General features: G+C 52.5%; 1 protein-coding gene across 1 annotated transcript in view; it reads left to right on the top strand.

Annotated features, from left to right (window-relative positions):
- Positions 1–16,164, top strand: part of Rph3a (rabphilin 3A) — a 50,943-nt gene extending 34,779 nt beyond the window's left edge. Inside the window, exons 9-20 of the mRNA XM_059249407.1 lie at positions 1,966–2,052; positions 2,492–2,551; positions 3,372–3,566; positions 6,015–6,094; positions 7,883–7,957; positions 8,698–8,807; positions 9,529–9,655; positions 10,553–10,609; positions 11,171–11,325; positions 12,236–12,317; positions 15,121–15,217; positions 15,885–16,164. Coding sequence (XP_059105390.1) covers positions 1,966–2,052; positions 2,492–2,551; positions 3,372–3,566; positions 6,015–6,094; positions 7,883–7,957; positions 8,698–8,807; positions 9,529–9,655; positions 10,553–10,609; positions 11,171–11,325; positions 12,236–12,317; positions 15,121–15,217; positions 15,885–16,015 — 1,256 coding nt within the window. The 3' untranslated portion in view covers positions 16,016–16,164. The remainder of the gene's footprint in view (positions 1–1,965; positions 2,053–2,491; positions 2,552–3,371; positions 3,567–6,014; positions 6,095–7,882; positions 7,958–8,697; positions 8,808–9,528; positions 9,656–10,552; positions 10,610–11,170; positions 11,326–12,235; positions 12,318–15,120; positions 15,218–15,884) is intronic.
- The last annotated feature ends 461 nt before the right edge of the window (positions 16,165–16,625 follow it).

The following is a 16,625-nucleotide window of genomic DNA, read 5'->3' as shown; positions in this document are numbered from 1 at the left end:
GCTAAGGTTACAAGCTTGAGCCACTAAGCCCAGTGCTGGTTTTTGTTCATTTGCTTTTTATTTTTGAGGCAGGGTCTCACCGTGAAGCCCTGGCCGGCCTAGAACTTGCTCTGTAGACCAGGCTGACCTCAAACTCACAGAGATGCGCCTACCTGTCTCCCAAGTGCTGGGATTAAAGATGTGCACCACCACACTCAGCTGTGGGTTGGTTTTTAAGTACTAGCTACTCCCAGCCCATGGGTGTGAGTCTGTATCTCAGAGTGGTGCTGTAGATTTGATTGACATTTCCCTAAAAGTCGGTGGCACCCAGCTTTTCCCACTTGGATACTCCACAGAAATGTCTGTTTTGGCCCTTGGCCCATGTTTTAAACAGGACTCTGTTGCCCTTGGGCTACTGGTGTTCTTTACATGGAGGATTCCAGCCCTTTGTTGCTGGGTCATTTGTAAATGGCTTCTGCCCCCTTGTGGCTCACTCGCTCTCTTTGTGGATGGTGTCACTTGATTTTCAGGGGTTTGATTTTGATGAAGTCCAATTGGTCCTCTGCTTTGAGTGTTGAATCTAAGAAACTGTGACATGAAGTTTGTCCTTTATGTTTTCTCTGCGTTTGATGATTTAGCTTGTATGCACATGCACATTCATGGGCATGAATGTACGTGTGTGTGTGTGTGTGTGTGTGTGTGTGTGTGTGCATGCATGTGCATGTGGGAGCATGCATGTTCCTGTGTGTGTGTGTACTTGTCTGTGTGTGAGCACATGTACATGTGTGTGCACGTGGGTGCATGCATTGAGTGTGTATATGTTTGGTACATTTTCACTTGACTTTTCTAGATGTAATCAGTGCTTTTCATGTGTTGTTCAGCCTCCTGAAGGAAAAGACAGCGTCAGGACGTCCCTGACTACACGAAATCCACCACCCCGCCCCCGGAGTCAATGTCAGATGCACGGTGTGGTGGCGCACACCTGTGATGTGACTGTAACCCCAGAGCAGAGATGGGGGGATGAGGGGCAGAGACAAGCAGTCATGGGGCTCACTAGCCAGCTGCCTAACTGAGATGGAGAGCTCTGGGTTCAGGGGGAAACCCTCTCAAAAAATAAGGTGGAGAATGGTAGAAGGAGATACCCATGTTGACCGCTGGCCTCTGCATTCATTCCCCACAGGCAGAAATATACACGTGTGCATGCACACAGGCATATGCACACACACATGTATGCACACACAAGAGTATACACACATGTGCACCTGTACAATCAATGTCCATGTCTCCTTATCTGGAAAGCTCCTAGCGCCACGTACTCCATGTTGAGCTGACCTCACTGCCCCCTTCTCTGAGTTCCCGGGTGGAAGGACAGACACAGCCCTAGGACATGCCACTATCCAAGTTGGCCTCCCCAACCTACTTCCGGGCGCATGCCTCTTCACTCCAGACGGCCCTTGAGCCCCTCAGCGCTCTCTCCTCTCTCCTAGCCTATTCTAGGATTCCTGGTTGAATGCAGGCTGTCTAAGGTGCGCAGGTGAACGATCCATTAGTAACATTAACTCCTCTTACGGAGTGCCTGCTCTGCACCGATCACATGATTAAACTCTTTGCGTGTATCATCTCACTTAATCCCATCGTCAGCTCACTGGGGGGCAGGTTCTAGGTAAGCACGCTATGTTGATCCATGCCCACGGGCCCATTTTATTGTTTTATTTTGAGACCGATTCTGGTCTTGTATTTACTCTGTGTCCCAGGTGGGCCTCAAATTTGCAAGCTTCCTACCTGAGCGGCTGTGATGACTGGCATGCATCCCTGGGCCCAGCTGACCTGTGCTTTTCAATAACCCTGCAGCCACTGAGATTTGCCCAGAGGGTCTAAGCACTGAGGGACAAAAAAGGACCAGAGAAGGGTAGCCTTTCGTGGACCCTCAAGTGTATGTGTGTGCATGTGCATGTGAATTATACTGTCTCCCTCCTCTTTCTGCAGGTTTGAGGAGAGCTAACTCAGTCCAGGCCTCCCGCCCCGCCCCGGCCTCAGTGCCAAGCCAGGCACCTCCTCAATCTGTGCAGCCAGGTACCTGCCATGCAGCCCCCGTGTGCCCTGGTGTCCCCAAGCAGTGACTCCAGTCCCATCACCCTGCAGGACTGAAACAGGAAGAGCCCTGAGCTCTTCCTAGACTCTGGGAGTGAAGGAGGCCCCGTGCTGAGGGCAGGACTGCAGTAGAGGCGTGGGTGGGTGGAGCAATCTGTCCACTGTGAAGGGACAGGGCCTTGGTGGTACCTCTTCCACATCTCGGAGGAGGAGGAAGCGGGACTTGGGAAGATCTCCATGCTGAGATTGGACCTGGGCTTTTCCAACGCCAGCCGCTCCCCCCTCCCCCGTCCCTCAGGACAGTTCCAGACATCTCAGGGACCTCTGCACACCATTGCCTCCTGTCCACCCTGTGAAGTGAGGGAAGGGACAGACACCAGAATTATGTCCTTATCACTACTCCTTTTCTATCCCCTCGCAGGGGCCCCTGGGGGCAGCAGGGCCACTCCTGGGCCAGGACGCTTTCCAGAGCAGAGTGCAGGTAAGTGTGGACTGTCCCAGCCTCTCGGAGAACACATGCACTCAGCCTGTGCCCCAAGACCTGTCTGATGAGGCCTAAGCAGCCCACTTTCTGATACCCTGGACTGTCCACACTGACAAGCCCGCTCCTGCGGCCCAGAGTCCAGACTGCCTGGCATCCCTCCTGGCCCTTCACTCCCTGCTGCGTTACTCCTGGCCAGTGACTAATCCTCTCTGAGCTTCAGTGTTTTGTTGTGTTTTCTATGAAGTGTGAGTCAGCCTAGGACCTCCCTCACAGTCTTGTTCGGATGATTAAACAAATTAAACCAAAAAAAAAAAAAAAAAGTTAAAACAAAACTCAAAATCCAGCCAAACAAAAACCACTTTTTGTGGAGCCTGCTGTGTGTTTGGCCCATGATAAGCAAACAGTGATGATTCCATGACCCACATGCAGGCCTCAGGTGCCTGGTTGTCATGGTTACGAGGTAGCCATGGTTTTTCATGGACCCTCATTGTTTAACGCACCTTTGGATTCGGTAACTCCCATTCTACAAATAAGGAAACTTAAGGCTCAGAGATGTTAAGTAACTGGCCCTACGTCACACAGCTGAGGTTAATTAAGGTTCATATTGTCTGGCTGAGGCCACACCACTCACTGACCTCTATGGGGTTTATCTTGCTTTTATCCAAATCAGCCCTGGGGCTTGGCTGTCACATGCAGGCTCCCAGACCCCTGATTCTGAGTGCAGCCTGGGAACCTGCATTCTGGAAGCTTCCTCCAGCCGTGTTGCTGTGACACAGACTCAACCCTGCCTCTCCCCTGTCTCCTCTCGTCCCCACAGAGGCTCCTCCAAGTGACCCTGGCTATCCAGGGGCTGTCGCCCCAGCCCGGGAGGAGAGGACAGGACCTGTGGGGGGCTTCCCGTCGTCAGCTCCCCACCCTGCAGGCCCCTATTCCCAGGCGGCCCCTGCCCGCCAGGCACCACCTGCAGAGGAGGAGGAGGAAGAGGCCAACAGCTATGACTCTGATGAAGCAAGTAAGAGGCTCTGGCAGGGGAGGAGGCGGCGTGTTGGGAAAAGTCGCCCAGAAACTGAGCTGGAGATAGGGCGGGAATGGGACTCTGAAGCCAATAGATGCCACCTAACCGCTAACATGTGGACCCTCAAAATCCCGTGGTTCTGGGGATCAAACCCAGGGCCTTGGATGTGCTGGGAAAGCGCTACAGCCAGCCACTTCCCAGTGCTGGGATGGCTGGTGAGTGCCGCCGTGTGGTCAGTGCTGGTACCACATGTCCTATTGGGGTAAAGCTCAAGAGTGGAGCATCGTTGAGTCATTTAAAGCCTCTTGTGGGGTTTCTTGAGGTTCACCTCAGGTGGCCATCTGCCAGACAGAATTATCTGGTGGCCCACAACCGCCTCAAACAGGCCTGAGTCCCTCAGTCATTTTTTTTCTCGTGACTGGGATCCCTGCTAGATCATCCTTACAATGATTTATTAGACACCTACTTGAACTCAGAACCAGGGGGACACAGACAGACAGACAGACAGACAGACAGACAGACACACACACACACACACACACACACACACACATGCTTTTTCTTTGTCTGCTATGGCTGAAGCAGCCAGGAAAGCAGAAAGTTTGGATGCTACTGGGAGGCGGGGCTTCCTGTGTTGGCTGATGGGTAGGTAAACTGAGGCACCGCGGGGAAAGTGCTTGGTGAACTGGACACCGCCATGATTGTGTCAGGCTGAGCACACATCAAGAATGACAGCGATGTTAATACTAAGGTTGCAGGCCAGGAAAGTGGACGCTGGTGGAGCTGAGCTCTGGGTGGGCCTCCCTTCCCACCAGGGCCATCCACACTCCCTAGTTCCTGTCCCTAGGGAGTGGGGACAGGAATTCTCTCCTCTCATTCTGCATATAGTCCTGGAAAAACTCCCCACGACTCAGAAATGGCCAGTTTTTAGGGTTTCTATTGCTGCGATAAACACCAGGACTAAAAGCAGCTTGGGGAAGAAAGTTTATTCCAGCTAACAGCTTGTAGTCCATCAAGAATGGAACTCAGGTCAGGAACTCAAACAGGGCAGGAACCTAGAGGCCAGAGCTGATGCAGAGGCCATAGAGGGGCTCACTCAACCTGCTTTCTTTTTTTTTTTTTTTTTTAAAGATTTATTTATTTATTATGTATACAACATGTATGACTACAGGCCAGAAGAGGGCACCAGATCCCATTACAGATGGTTGTGAGCCACCATGTGGTTGCTGGGAATTGAACTCAGGACCTCTGGAAGAACAGTTAGTGCTCTTAACCTCTGAGCCATCTCTCCAGCCCCTTAACCTGCTTTCTTAATAGAGCCCAGGACCACCAGCCCAGGGATGACATTACCCACAATGGGCTGGACCCTCCCCATCAATCAAGAAAATGTCCCACAGGCCAGTCAGGTAGGGGAGGGTCATTTCCTTAGTTGAGATTTCCTCTTTCCAAACGACCTAGCTTGTGTCAAGTTGCCATAAAACTCGCCCACATAGCCAGTGAGCAGAGGGGCTGGAAGTCCATTACAGGGCTCCAGTCACTTGAGGGCCACACTGTATGATATAGCAGTTGCCCCCTTTGATGTCGGGGATCCCCAGAGTCAGGGGTCTGTGGTCTCAGGGAAGAGAGAGGGGAGCCCACCTGCCGTATCAGTCCCCAGCAGCATTCTGTATCTGCCCTCCTCCATCCTTGTCTTGGATGCTCTTCTGTTCTCAATCTCCCGAGTGTGACCTCTGCCAGCCTCCAGGCTGCCCTGGCGTAAGCTCAGTTACAGGGCTGGGTACAGCTGGCTTCTCTCTGTTCCTCACTCCCTCAGCTTTGTCACCGACAAGGATTTCTTGACCTCCAGGTGACTCAGCGGCTCCAGGCCCTAGGTCATTGAGACAAAAGGCAACAGGAGAGACAAGAGTCAAACTATGGATGAAACATGCACCATTTCGAGGTTACAATCAGGGAGGGTTTCTCTAGGAGGCGACTTTTGAGCCAAGCTGTAGAACGTGAGAGGGTGTGAGCCATGTGAGCATGGAAAGAGAGAGAGAGAGAGAGAGAGAGAGAGAGAGAGAGAGAGAGAGAGAGAGAGAGCATTCCCAGCAAGAGGACCAGCAAATGCTGATATCCATGTATTCCTTCAGCACACACAGGAGCACCTACTGTGTGCCTTGCACACAGTAGGGATAGGGTAGTCAATCAAGATCCTTAGCCCTTATCTTCAGGGAGCTCTCAACCTGCCAGGGGAGGAAGTCACTAACTAAACACATACAAATGATTGCAGAAGGCTCTCGGGAGAGAGGTCTACCAGGATAGAGTATAAGACTGGGCTCTGCCCTCTCTCTCTTCTGTGGTCCCAATACCCAGCTGAGGCTGGACCCATTGGTGAGTCCCCAGGAGATGTTTGTGGATTGACTAAACATCTAATGTTTTCTTGGCTCCCGTCTGTGTTGCCTGTAGCCACACTGGGTGCCCTGGAATTCAGCCTTCTCTATGACCAAGACAACAGCAACCTGCAGTGTACCATCATCAGAGCGAAGGTGTGTGGGGACCCCTGGGGATGCTCTGGTTTTCCTAAGAGACTCAAGGGATGGGTCCCAGGCCTGGCTGCTGCCGTCACTGTGGTAATGGCAGAGATGTGAACAGGCTTGTCACCAGCCATAGCAGACTTCCTTGGGGAGGACTTCCTCTGGGGATGGTCCCGTGGCTGCTTCCTGGGAGTGGCGGCAGCTTGGCTATGAGGGTCACCTCGGCCACCTACAGCATGCAGAGGGGACATCGCAGCTGCCACCAAGACAGCCTGACTTGGTGCCTCTGAGTTTTCCGTCTCTCTCTGGCTGATGCCATTGTCCACCAGGGGCAGCAGTGAGGTGGAAACCGTGGCTGTGGTATTAAGGTGGTTTTGTAGGGAGGGAGGTACTGGAGCAAGCTGAATTCCAGACCTTGGGGGACTCAGCGAGGCGGGGCATGAACTTAAGTCTGGGATCCCATGCGGAAAAAAACCCCAGCAAGATCTGGACCAGACTCCCCTGAAGTGGATGCTGGCCCAGGACACCGCACTGTGTTACTTGGGGAAGTGGCTGACCCTCTCTGACTCATTGGGGGTGACAGTGATGTCTTTCCTCCAAGGCAGGCTGGGAGCACCAAATGCTAAGTGGCTGGCCATTTGTGGGTATCTAGGACAGTCCCCTCTCTGTGCCTGCTGGCCTGTGGTAGAAATGACACGACCCTCTTTTCACTCCTCAAACACCCCAGTTTGGAGGATAAACAATCATCAACATCTTAAAGCACCTCCTGCCTCAGCCCACCTTCCCACCCAAGCCATTTTTTTTAGCATGCAATTATTGAGCCCCTACTGTGTACTGGACACTATAGTGAGTGATCAGGTGTATATTACTCTCTCCTCTATTTTGGTGACCAGGTGAGGGAGGCATTTTTATTTATTATGTATACAGTGTTCTGCACGTATGCCTGCAGGCCAGAAGAGGGCGCCAGATCTCATTACAGATGGTTGTGAACCACCATGTGGTCGCTGGGAATTGAACTCAGGTCCTCTGGAAGAGCAGCCAGTGCTCTTAACCTCTGAGTCATCTCTCCAGCCCTGGGAGGCATTTTTATTAGCCCCATTATTCAGGTGGGGAAACTGAGGCCAGAAAGCTAATGCCTGGGGTTACAACCCTGGATACATGAGGCACATCTTCAAAGGCAAGATTTCATTCATAACTCCCTGAACCCCACCGAGCTGTGGACACGGTCGACCCCATCAATCAGATGAGCAGGTTGAGGTCACGGGTGGGACTCCTTCCTAGCCAGGGTGGGTGGAGAGTGTCTGAGTCACAAAACCTTGAGCGTTGCTCAGGTGAACAAGGCCAGCTTAACTAATCTCAGAAAATGATGCTAAAGTCACTCTCTCCTGGCCTTGAGGGGGGACAGGCAGTGCGAGCCTCATCCTCCAAATGGGGGGAACTGAGGCCTTAAATGAAGGCAGAGGTCAGACCCTGGATTCAGGAGTGTCTCTGTCCCCAGCCACATCTCTCTGCTGTCTATGCCGGGGTGCCCTCTCCATCCCTTTTACAACACCCAGGGGCAGCTGTGCTGAAACCACCCCACTCTTCCATCCAACAGCATGGAAACAGGCTCAGAGAGGCGTAGAAAGCTGCCCAAGGCCACACAGCTAGGGAGTGGTATGTTGTTAAACTCTGTGCCTGATGCCAGCGTCATTTTCAAGATACAGCGTCCCTCTGTTCTGTCCCCACTGGGTAAGACAGATTGGGTAAGACAGATGCCATCCCCTGCTGTGGCTGACCCTCTTGTGCCTCCTCCTGCAGGGACTGAAGCCCATGGACTCCAATGGCTTGGCGGATCCGTATGTGAAGCTGCATCTGCTGCCTGGTGCCAGCAAGGTACACAGCGGCCCCGGCACACACACACACACACACACACACACACACACACACTTTGTCCCATCATTATCTTTGAGCTAAAGACATGCCCACCCCTGGCTCTGATTGGCTAGTGAAGCTATGGTCCCTCCTCCTCCTCCAGCCCACTGGTGACTTTTGCTGTCCATCAAAACCCAATCGTTCATTTACACCTTAGTGTGAATTAGGACCATCTAGCCTCCTCTTGTGTTTGTGGGTGTATTTCTAGTCTTCTCTCCTGGAGTAAAATGAAAATTTTTCGCTACTTTTTTAAAAGGCTGAACTTAACAGCGCAGGTTTATGACCCCAGCTACTGGGGAGGCTGAGGCAGGAGGGTCACAAGTTCAAGGCCTGCCTGAGTCACTTAGTGTGCTCCATCTTGAGGTTTAAGTTTGTTTGGGGTGGGGGTGTTCCTCAGGGGGAGAGCACCTGCCTGCTGCGTCAGGGCCATGGGTTTGACCCTCAGTGCTGTGGGAGGGAGGAGGGAAGGCAGGCCATCCCCTTTGAGGACTTCCGGGTCTGGAGGACACTTCCTGAGGACTCGGGAGACATCCCCATGTCCCTGCCTCAGAATAGGTGGCATCATTTCTGCTATAAGCCGTGTCTGTCTCCACGAGAGATGCCTAAGCTTCCTCACTTAAGGGAATGTTCGAGGAGGGTCTCCAGGTTGTCTCTACTGATGGATGCCTGCCTGTCTGTCTGTCTGTCTCTTGGACCTCTAGTCCAACAAGCTGCGTACAAAGACCCTGCGCAACACGCGGAACCCCGTGTGGAACGAGACACTGCAGTACCATGGCATCACGGAGGAGGACATGCAGAGAAAGACGCTCAGGTGCCTGCAGGTGGCAGCGAAGGGTGGGACCAGCCCTTAAAAAAACAGCATGGACTCCAGCAGGAACTGTAAATGCAGGGGGTGGGGGGTGAGGTGGGAGGTGGGAGCTTCCATGTCTAGGTGCCCACAGTTGTCAGCCTGTGTTGTCCAGGCAGCCATCTGCACATGCTCAGTACAGACTGAGGGGTTTTTGTCCCTCATTGTGTTTGGATGTAGATCCCACAGCTTCAGGCATGGCTAAGACTCACATGTGTGGCGCTGAAGAAGCCACAGGGAAAGGTAGACAAGCAAGCAGGGTTGTGCATGCCTGTCATCCCAACACTGTGAGGCTGAGGCAGGAGGCTCAGGCATTCTAGGCTGGCCTGGACTACATAGTGAATTTGAATCTAGCCTGGGCTACATCGTAAGTCATTGTTCTCAAGAAAAGGTGGTGTGTGCTGTGTGATCCCATTTACCCAGGATCAAGTGCAGGTGTGTGGCCCCTTGCAGGGAAGAGTGGGTCTCTTGGGGTAAGGGAGGATCTAGGGAAGGTCCCCAGCACTGGAATGTTCTAGCTCTTTGAGCAGTGGTTAGTTGGGATCATGAGAGGCATGGACACCCTCAGGCTGTGAACTGAGTCACTCACCAGGCTGCAGGTAAACCGAGGCCACGCCCAGTACCTCTCACTCAGGTGCACAGGGGGGCTCAGTATCTATTGCTCTTTCTCTCTGTTCCGTGGCAGGATCTCCGTGTGTGACGAGGACAAGTTCGGCCACAATGAGTTCATTGGTGAGACCAGGTTCTCACTCAAAAAGCTGAAGCCTAACCAGAGGAAAAATTTCAACATCTGCCTCGAGCGGGTGATCCCGGTGAGCCCAGGGGCTGCTTGCCGTCTTCCTGCTAGGCATTGTGGGTATCAGGCAGGGGCTGTGGCAGTACAGAGTGCCAGGCAGAGGTGGGCTGACTTAGGGTCGGGAGCACATGGCCCGGGTCACCCAGAAGCAGGGAGCCAGCTTCTCCAGCCAGCTGGGAGTGTGGCTCACACAGAGTAAGTCTCAAAAGCCAGTCTTGGACAGGAGGCATCTCACTGGGACCCTGTCTAGTGGCAGCTGGTTCTTCAGGCTTCTTTTTCATTCTTACTTGGTGAATCCAGCTGGTCAGGACAGTATGGTCATGTCCTCATCATCACCAGCTTCTGGGTAATGCCTGTCTGGCTAAAGTGGACACTGCTGTCCCCAGACAGGTAGCCAGGTAGGCAGGCGTCTGAGGAACTGCCTCCTTCTACCTCACTGCACTAAGGACAGGACTTGTCAACACTGTCCCCTCCTCCCAGCTGTCCTCATCTCTGATGGGTGGAGGTTGAGTTTAACCCATAGTTCACAACCATGCTTCTCAGAACCTTGGGGTCCACCCGAAGGACCCCAGAGCCACACAGGAGAAACATCTAGTAGGCCAGACCCCCAAGAGTCCTGAACTACCCAGCCTGAGTGAATGAGTACTTATGGTTTATGTGTGGGCTCACCGACACCTGGACAGTCTGCTGGTCCTCTCTGACCTTTGGTGTCATCTTCTGTAAATTGGAGAATGCAGTAAAACTCACACATGGTCGCTGCCCCCATCTTGACAGTTAATGCTGTGTAAACATTGGTGATTGGGAGAGTGTGTGGGGGTGTGTGGCTTGGAGAGCCCACCCTTGTGGCTCTGGGTCCTCCCTGGGCAGGGGGATGAGCCTCAAGGTTACCTTCCCATTCTGTCTCCTCCCACAGATGAAGCGCGCAGGGACCACTGGGTCAGCCCGTGGCATGGCACTCTACGAGGAGGAGGTGAGCTGGCTGTGGGTGGGAAGTGGCAGTGTCTCTGCTGAGACTACCAGGGACCACTTTCCTCTTCTCTTCCTCCCACATCCTCCTCTCTCTTTATCCCACCATCACTGACCTGTTGGCTCATGGGGGGAAGGGAGAATGTCCTTCATCCCCAGGGTCAGACCACGGGAAGAGGGGACTTTTCCTATCCTCACATACCCATGGCTCCAGAGCCTACTTCACATGGCTTCTATTGCTGGGTCTACAATGGCATGCTCATCCCTTTGTAGGGGGGGACCTGAGGCCAGTCAGGGACCAGGGCCAGGGTCTGCCAAGGTCAGTGACCAGGATGGAGCTCAGCTACAATCAATGTTCCAATCAGGGCTCTCAAGCTGAGCTGGGGGGGAGAGGGGGGCAATGTGCGAGCCTAGCCTGGGGCATGCTCCTGGGCTACCAGAGGCACCCACTGTCCATGGTGCTGACCGACCCCTTTGCTGGCTCTGGCTCTCCCGCCCTCCGGTGCAACCTCCCACCTTTACCACCCACATCTCTGAGCCCCACATTGCCTTTTGCCACACGCAGCAGGTGGAGCGAATTGGCGATATAGAAGAACGTGGAAAGATCCTGGTGTCCCTCATGTACAGCACACAGCAGGGCGGCCTCATTGTGGGCATTATCCGCTGTGTGCACCTGGCCGCCATGGACGCCAATGGCTACTCAGACCCTTTCGTCAAGCTGTGAGTCAAACAGCACCCATGGAAGATAAGAGGGGTTCTGGGAGTCTCAAACCCTGGGAGAGGGAGGATGAGGATGAGAGAGCCCTCTAGACTATTAACCATTGAGGCCCAGAGAGGGAAGGAGTCTGCCCTAGGTCACACAGCTAAACTATGCCCAGCGCAGACTGATCATGAGGCTGGAAGCCAGCCAATGTGATGCCTGCCACATGAGAACCCTTGTAACTGTCCCTTCCTAGAGTGATCGGCATAGTGATCCCACTTACAGACCCCAGGGGTCAGCTGCCCATGTCCCCAGTAGCTCAGATCTCCACTGCCAAAGAAGCAATGTGACTTCATTCAAATTCACTATAGAAACACCCCAAATACCTCAGACTCGAGGTTATTCCAGCAACATTGTCAAAGCTGCTCCACTGGTGACCACTGGAATCAGATGTCCTCACCCTGAGAGGGTTTTAGCCCTCTTTGCTCACTCCTGTAGAAGAGTGTAAGCAGACTTGGTTGGTGGAATGTTCTTCAGCCATTCTGGTCACTAGTGTCTGTCAAACCCTGCCCCCAAAAGTCCTTGTTTTCACCCAGAAAATACTGATTGAGCACCTACTGTGTGGTAGGCACTGTGCCCTACTCTGAGAAAGAGCTTCCTGGTTGGTGGAAATGGTGGTGTGGGGTAGAGAGGAGAATAAGGAAGCGGTGGTCAAGAGCATGATGGGAAAAGAAAGCGGGGGTGGAGCTGAGATCCAACCACATGGACACCGGGGCCATAAGAGGATTTTAAACTCCCCCCTGAGGTCACTGGAAGCCAGTGGATAGCATTGAATAGCGGGATGACACAAGGTGCTCAGAGCAGGGCCACCACCATCCAAGGTGTTACCAGTGTTGGGTCACTTTCTGATACATGGGTGTCTCTTCCCAGCTGGCTGAAACCAGACATGGGGAAGAAAGCCAAGCACAAGACTCAGATTAAAAAGAAAACCCTGAACCCTGAGTTTAATGAGGTAAGTCTGCCTCCTTCTTTGGCGTACTGGTGGAGACTTCCTGCCTGTGAGAGAGGAATTCCTGCCTGTGAGAGAGGAATGAATCCCTTCCAGAATACTCCTTGTCACCTCAAAAGAGCATTTTGTTATCGGTCGGCTTGAGTTATGTCAAAACGAAGCGGGGCAGACTCCCTGTCACAAAGCCCGAAGCTTGAGAACCCTGCAGGGAGGAAGCTGTTTTCAGATACTGAACTAAGTCACCCCCAGGGTCTTTCCTGAGCTGCGTGGTCATGAATGAGGGCAGCGGCACCCTCGGCCACCTCCACAGCCTCCCATGGAATCCCACTGAGCACTGGGTCCTCAAGTATGCTCCCTCCCCTGTGTTCTCAAGGCTCCCACCTTGGCTCAGACCTTAGGATGTCACACCTGAACCATGGCAGTAGACTCCTGGCTCCTCCTCCGGGCCTGACACCTCCTCCATAGAAGAGTAGAAAACTCCAATCTGAACGTACCATCCCTTTCTTAAGTGGGTGTACCACCCCATGCCTCTTTTCCTCCCTGACAAACTCCTATCCATGCCTCAAAACACAGAATAAGTGTGACCTCCCCCCTGCCCCACACAACTTTTTCCTATGTCTTCAGAGTCATCTGTCCCTCCATCTCATGCTGAACCCCTACTTCTCCATTACCCGTCCGTAAACCAGCCCAGCGGGAGGGGTGCAGGTGTCTGTCCCATTGGCGAATGACTGAATAAGGAGTATAAAGGGGCAGAGTTGTAAGCTCTCCCACCTGGACAGCCTCCATCTCATACCCCAAACAAAGAGAAAAATACGTTCTCAAGATGCCAGGAGACCAGGGCTGAGCTGGACCGCTGGGCTGTCCCACCCCGGCGCTCTCCATCTGGCCTTGCCTCTAAGCTTGCTAATACTGGATTCTACCATGCTTTGCAAGCGGGGGGGGGGGGGGGGAATGTATGATACTTTTTTTTTTTTAATGATGGTTTTTGAAAGCCAACATTCAAAAACTCACTCAGGAGACCCATACTGCAGCCTGCCCTACCTTCACTCAGAATCTGGACAAGTCACAAATAAGAATACAAATGGGGGCGGGGGGGCGGGGAGGGGGGAAAGGGGTGCAGACCTGGGAGGCCGAGGCAGGAGGTTCGGAAGTTCAAGGCCATCCCGGGCTACCTAGCGAGACCCCCAAGACACTGTCTCAAAACAAAACAACAAATATCCCATCAGACCCTCCTTCCTGTGGCCTTAGTGAGTTTTTTCTGAGACAATAGTACGAACTTCTGAGTTTAAGAAACCTGCAGCCGGATTGCTCATAGTTCACCTGACGTCACCGTACACAGCAGTCAGAAAAGCATTTCTTGGAAATGGTCCTAAATGGATCATCATGGATGGAGTGATCTTGCCCCTTGGATGCCACTGGTGGTGGCATTAATGACTGAAAATTAGAGGCAGCCTACACACCCAACTGTGAGGGACCAAGTTACAGCCCGACAGACATTAAATGCCACCATGAAAATGGTTATGTAGACCCAGTGAGCCTTAGGGGCGCTTGATGACCTGCATTTGCTATCTGAGGCCTACGTGGTAGGAGAATCCCACCAGTGGTCCTCTGACCTCTATATGGGAGCCATGGCATGCAAACACACATAAACCCATGTGTGGTGTTTTTAAGATGATGACATTTAAGACACTTTTATTCATTTGTTTTGTTGCTGTTTGTTTTGAGACAAGGTCTCATTTGGTAGCCCTGGTTGGCATGGAACTCACTGTGTAACTAACACTGGCCTTGAACTCATAGTGGTCCTCCTGCCTCAGCCTCCCAAGTACTTGAATTAGAGGCATGAACTGTCACATTGACATGAAATATTTTTAAGAAATGTGCTAAGTTTTGGTTTTTTGTGTTTTTTGCTTTGTTTTGTTTTGTTTTGTCTTTTGGTTTTTTGAGACAGGGTTTCTCTGTGTAGTTTTTGGTGCCTGTCCTGGATCTTGCTCTGTAGACCAGGCTGTCCTCAAACTCACAGAGATCTACCTGGCTCTGCCTCCCAAGTGCTGGGATTAAAGGCGTGCGCCACCACCGCCCAGCTGCTAAGTTGGTTTTTAACATAAATTACAAAGTGCAAAAAGGAAACCTCAAAACTGTAGATTTAGAATTCATTGTTCGTTTGTTTTTAAATCACACATCAGTATAAACATACATATAAACCCTGACAGTGGCTATTCTTGTGTGGCCGTGATGGATAATGCGTCATAGCTTCCTTCCTTGTTTGTCTGAACAACGAACATGACTGAACTTTACAAGTTGGCCGAAGAGTTGCTTTTTTTTAAAAAAAAAAAAAAAAAAAAAAAAAAAAAAAAAAAAAAAACAGACTGTTAAGCCCAGTGGGGGCTGAGGGTGAGGTACGAGGCTCATCCATGAGTTTGAGGCTAGCCTAGGCTACACAGTTGAGCTCCAGGCCAGCCTGGGCTAAGTGAGATCCTGTCTCAAAAAGCAAAACCAGACAAAGGCTGGGCTACTGTAAATCCCTAAATGCTAATTGAGGTACGCAATCTCAGGAAGCTTCCAGAAGGGCTGAATTCACCATCCTTGACCAACGACTGCCCAGTACCAAACAGAGCTTTACTGCCAAAGTGTCACCCAGATTTCTTGTCCTAAGGAGTGTTTGATGAAAGGACATGACAGGCCTGGGGTGGGAAGGGTTCTTTGCTCCCAGAATGCCCTACTCCAGGGACTCCTCAGGCTCCTTCCCTAGCTGCCTGTGCTGGAGGCTCCTGGGATTGTTGCTCAGCCCTCCCTATCCTATTCACAGGAGTTTTTTTACGACATCAAGCACAGCGACCTGGCTAAAAAGTCCCTGGATATCTCAGTGTGGGACTATGACATCGGCAAATCTAACGATTACATCGGTGAGTACCCCAGCTCTGGAGACAGCCCCTCTCATCTGGCCTCCCCCAGAGAGGACGCCTTGCAGAGCTAGGGGAGGCTAGGTTCATACCATCCCATCTTCCAGCAGCTCTGTAGGCTCAGGGCTAACCTGGGACTCAGGGTCCTGGCTTTGATCCCACCTGGATGTGCCTTTAATGAGTGAGGGTACACACCCACAGCAGAATAACTGAACCCCAAGAGAGCAGAGAGTGTATCCTCTGCAGGCACCAGGGACACCCCCCCTTAATCTTTATGCAAGTTCTAGATGTTGGGTTTAACTTCACCAGCCCTTCCAAAGGCCAAGGATAGAGAGAGTCCTAAACATGGTACAGGGAGAGATTCCAGGCAGGGATAAGGATGGAAGTGACCCTTGGGGAATCGACAGTGAATGCCCGGTATGTGGAGACAAGTACAGAAAAGGGTAGAAGCTGGGCAAGGATTTTAGGGGGTGTGGCTAGGTGCTGCAGCAGAGAGCCATAGTTCAGAGGGTTATTGATAATAATGACAGTCACATAGCAATGTTCTCTTCTTAGAGGGCAGGGAGGGCTGGGGGTGTCACTGTCTTTCTCCCTGAGTCTAGGGATGTGAGTGGCCACCGTGTCCCTCTCCACTGACCTGCCCCTCTCTCCCTTCCCTGCTCATCCCCAGGAGGCTGCCAGCTGGGGATCTCGGCCAAAGGTGAGCGCTTGAAACATTGGTACGAATGTCTTAAGAACAAGGACAAGAAGATTGAACGCTGGCACCAGCTGCAGAACGAGAACCACGTGTCGAGTGATTAGGACCTAGTGCCCCAGTGCCCCCCATCTCCACCCCAGCTGGTCTCCCCTCTCAGAGCTGCCCTTGCTACCCTTGAGCCTTTGATATCTCCCCCACTTCAGACTGCTGCCAAAGACCCGCTCCCTGGGCTGCAGGGTCTGTATGCGAGCCCTCTCTGGTCCCTGGGATGGGGGTGGGGGTGGGAGTGGAGAGATGTTTACAAAGGGGCTTACTCTGACCTTGAACACATACAAGGTCATTCCCTGTGTCCTGTCTACGTGTCCCCTTGGGCATCGGCAGACCCTCAGGCTGTAAGGACCAGCTCAGGGGCAGAAATTGTACATCGAGGCTGCCTCTGTCCCCCCACCCCAAAACACTCCAGAACAAAACAGACCCACCCCTGACTCTAGGCACACCAGGAAATAGACACACAGAATACACAGAGGGCCTGCACCCCTTCCTCCAGGAAGATGCCCACCTGCTTCCTAGGAAAACGAATCCCCCGCTCTCTCTCTCCCAGCACCACCCTCTCCTGGCTCATCTTCCACCCTAACATTGCCCCTCACCCACCCTTATACCCCCCTGCCCTACTGTCTCTCTCCTACTCTCCCCTCCACAATGGAGGATGCGAGA

Source organism: Peromyscus eremicus, chromosome 23, assembly GCF_949786415.1.
Source record: "Peromyscus eremicus chromosome 23, PerEre_H2_v1, whole genome shotgun sequence".
Lineage (NCBI taxonomy): Eukaryota > Metazoa > Chordata > Mammalia > Rodentia > Cricetidae > Peromyscus > Peromyscus eremicus.
This window is presented reverse-complemented; position numbering and strand designations above follow the sequence as displayed.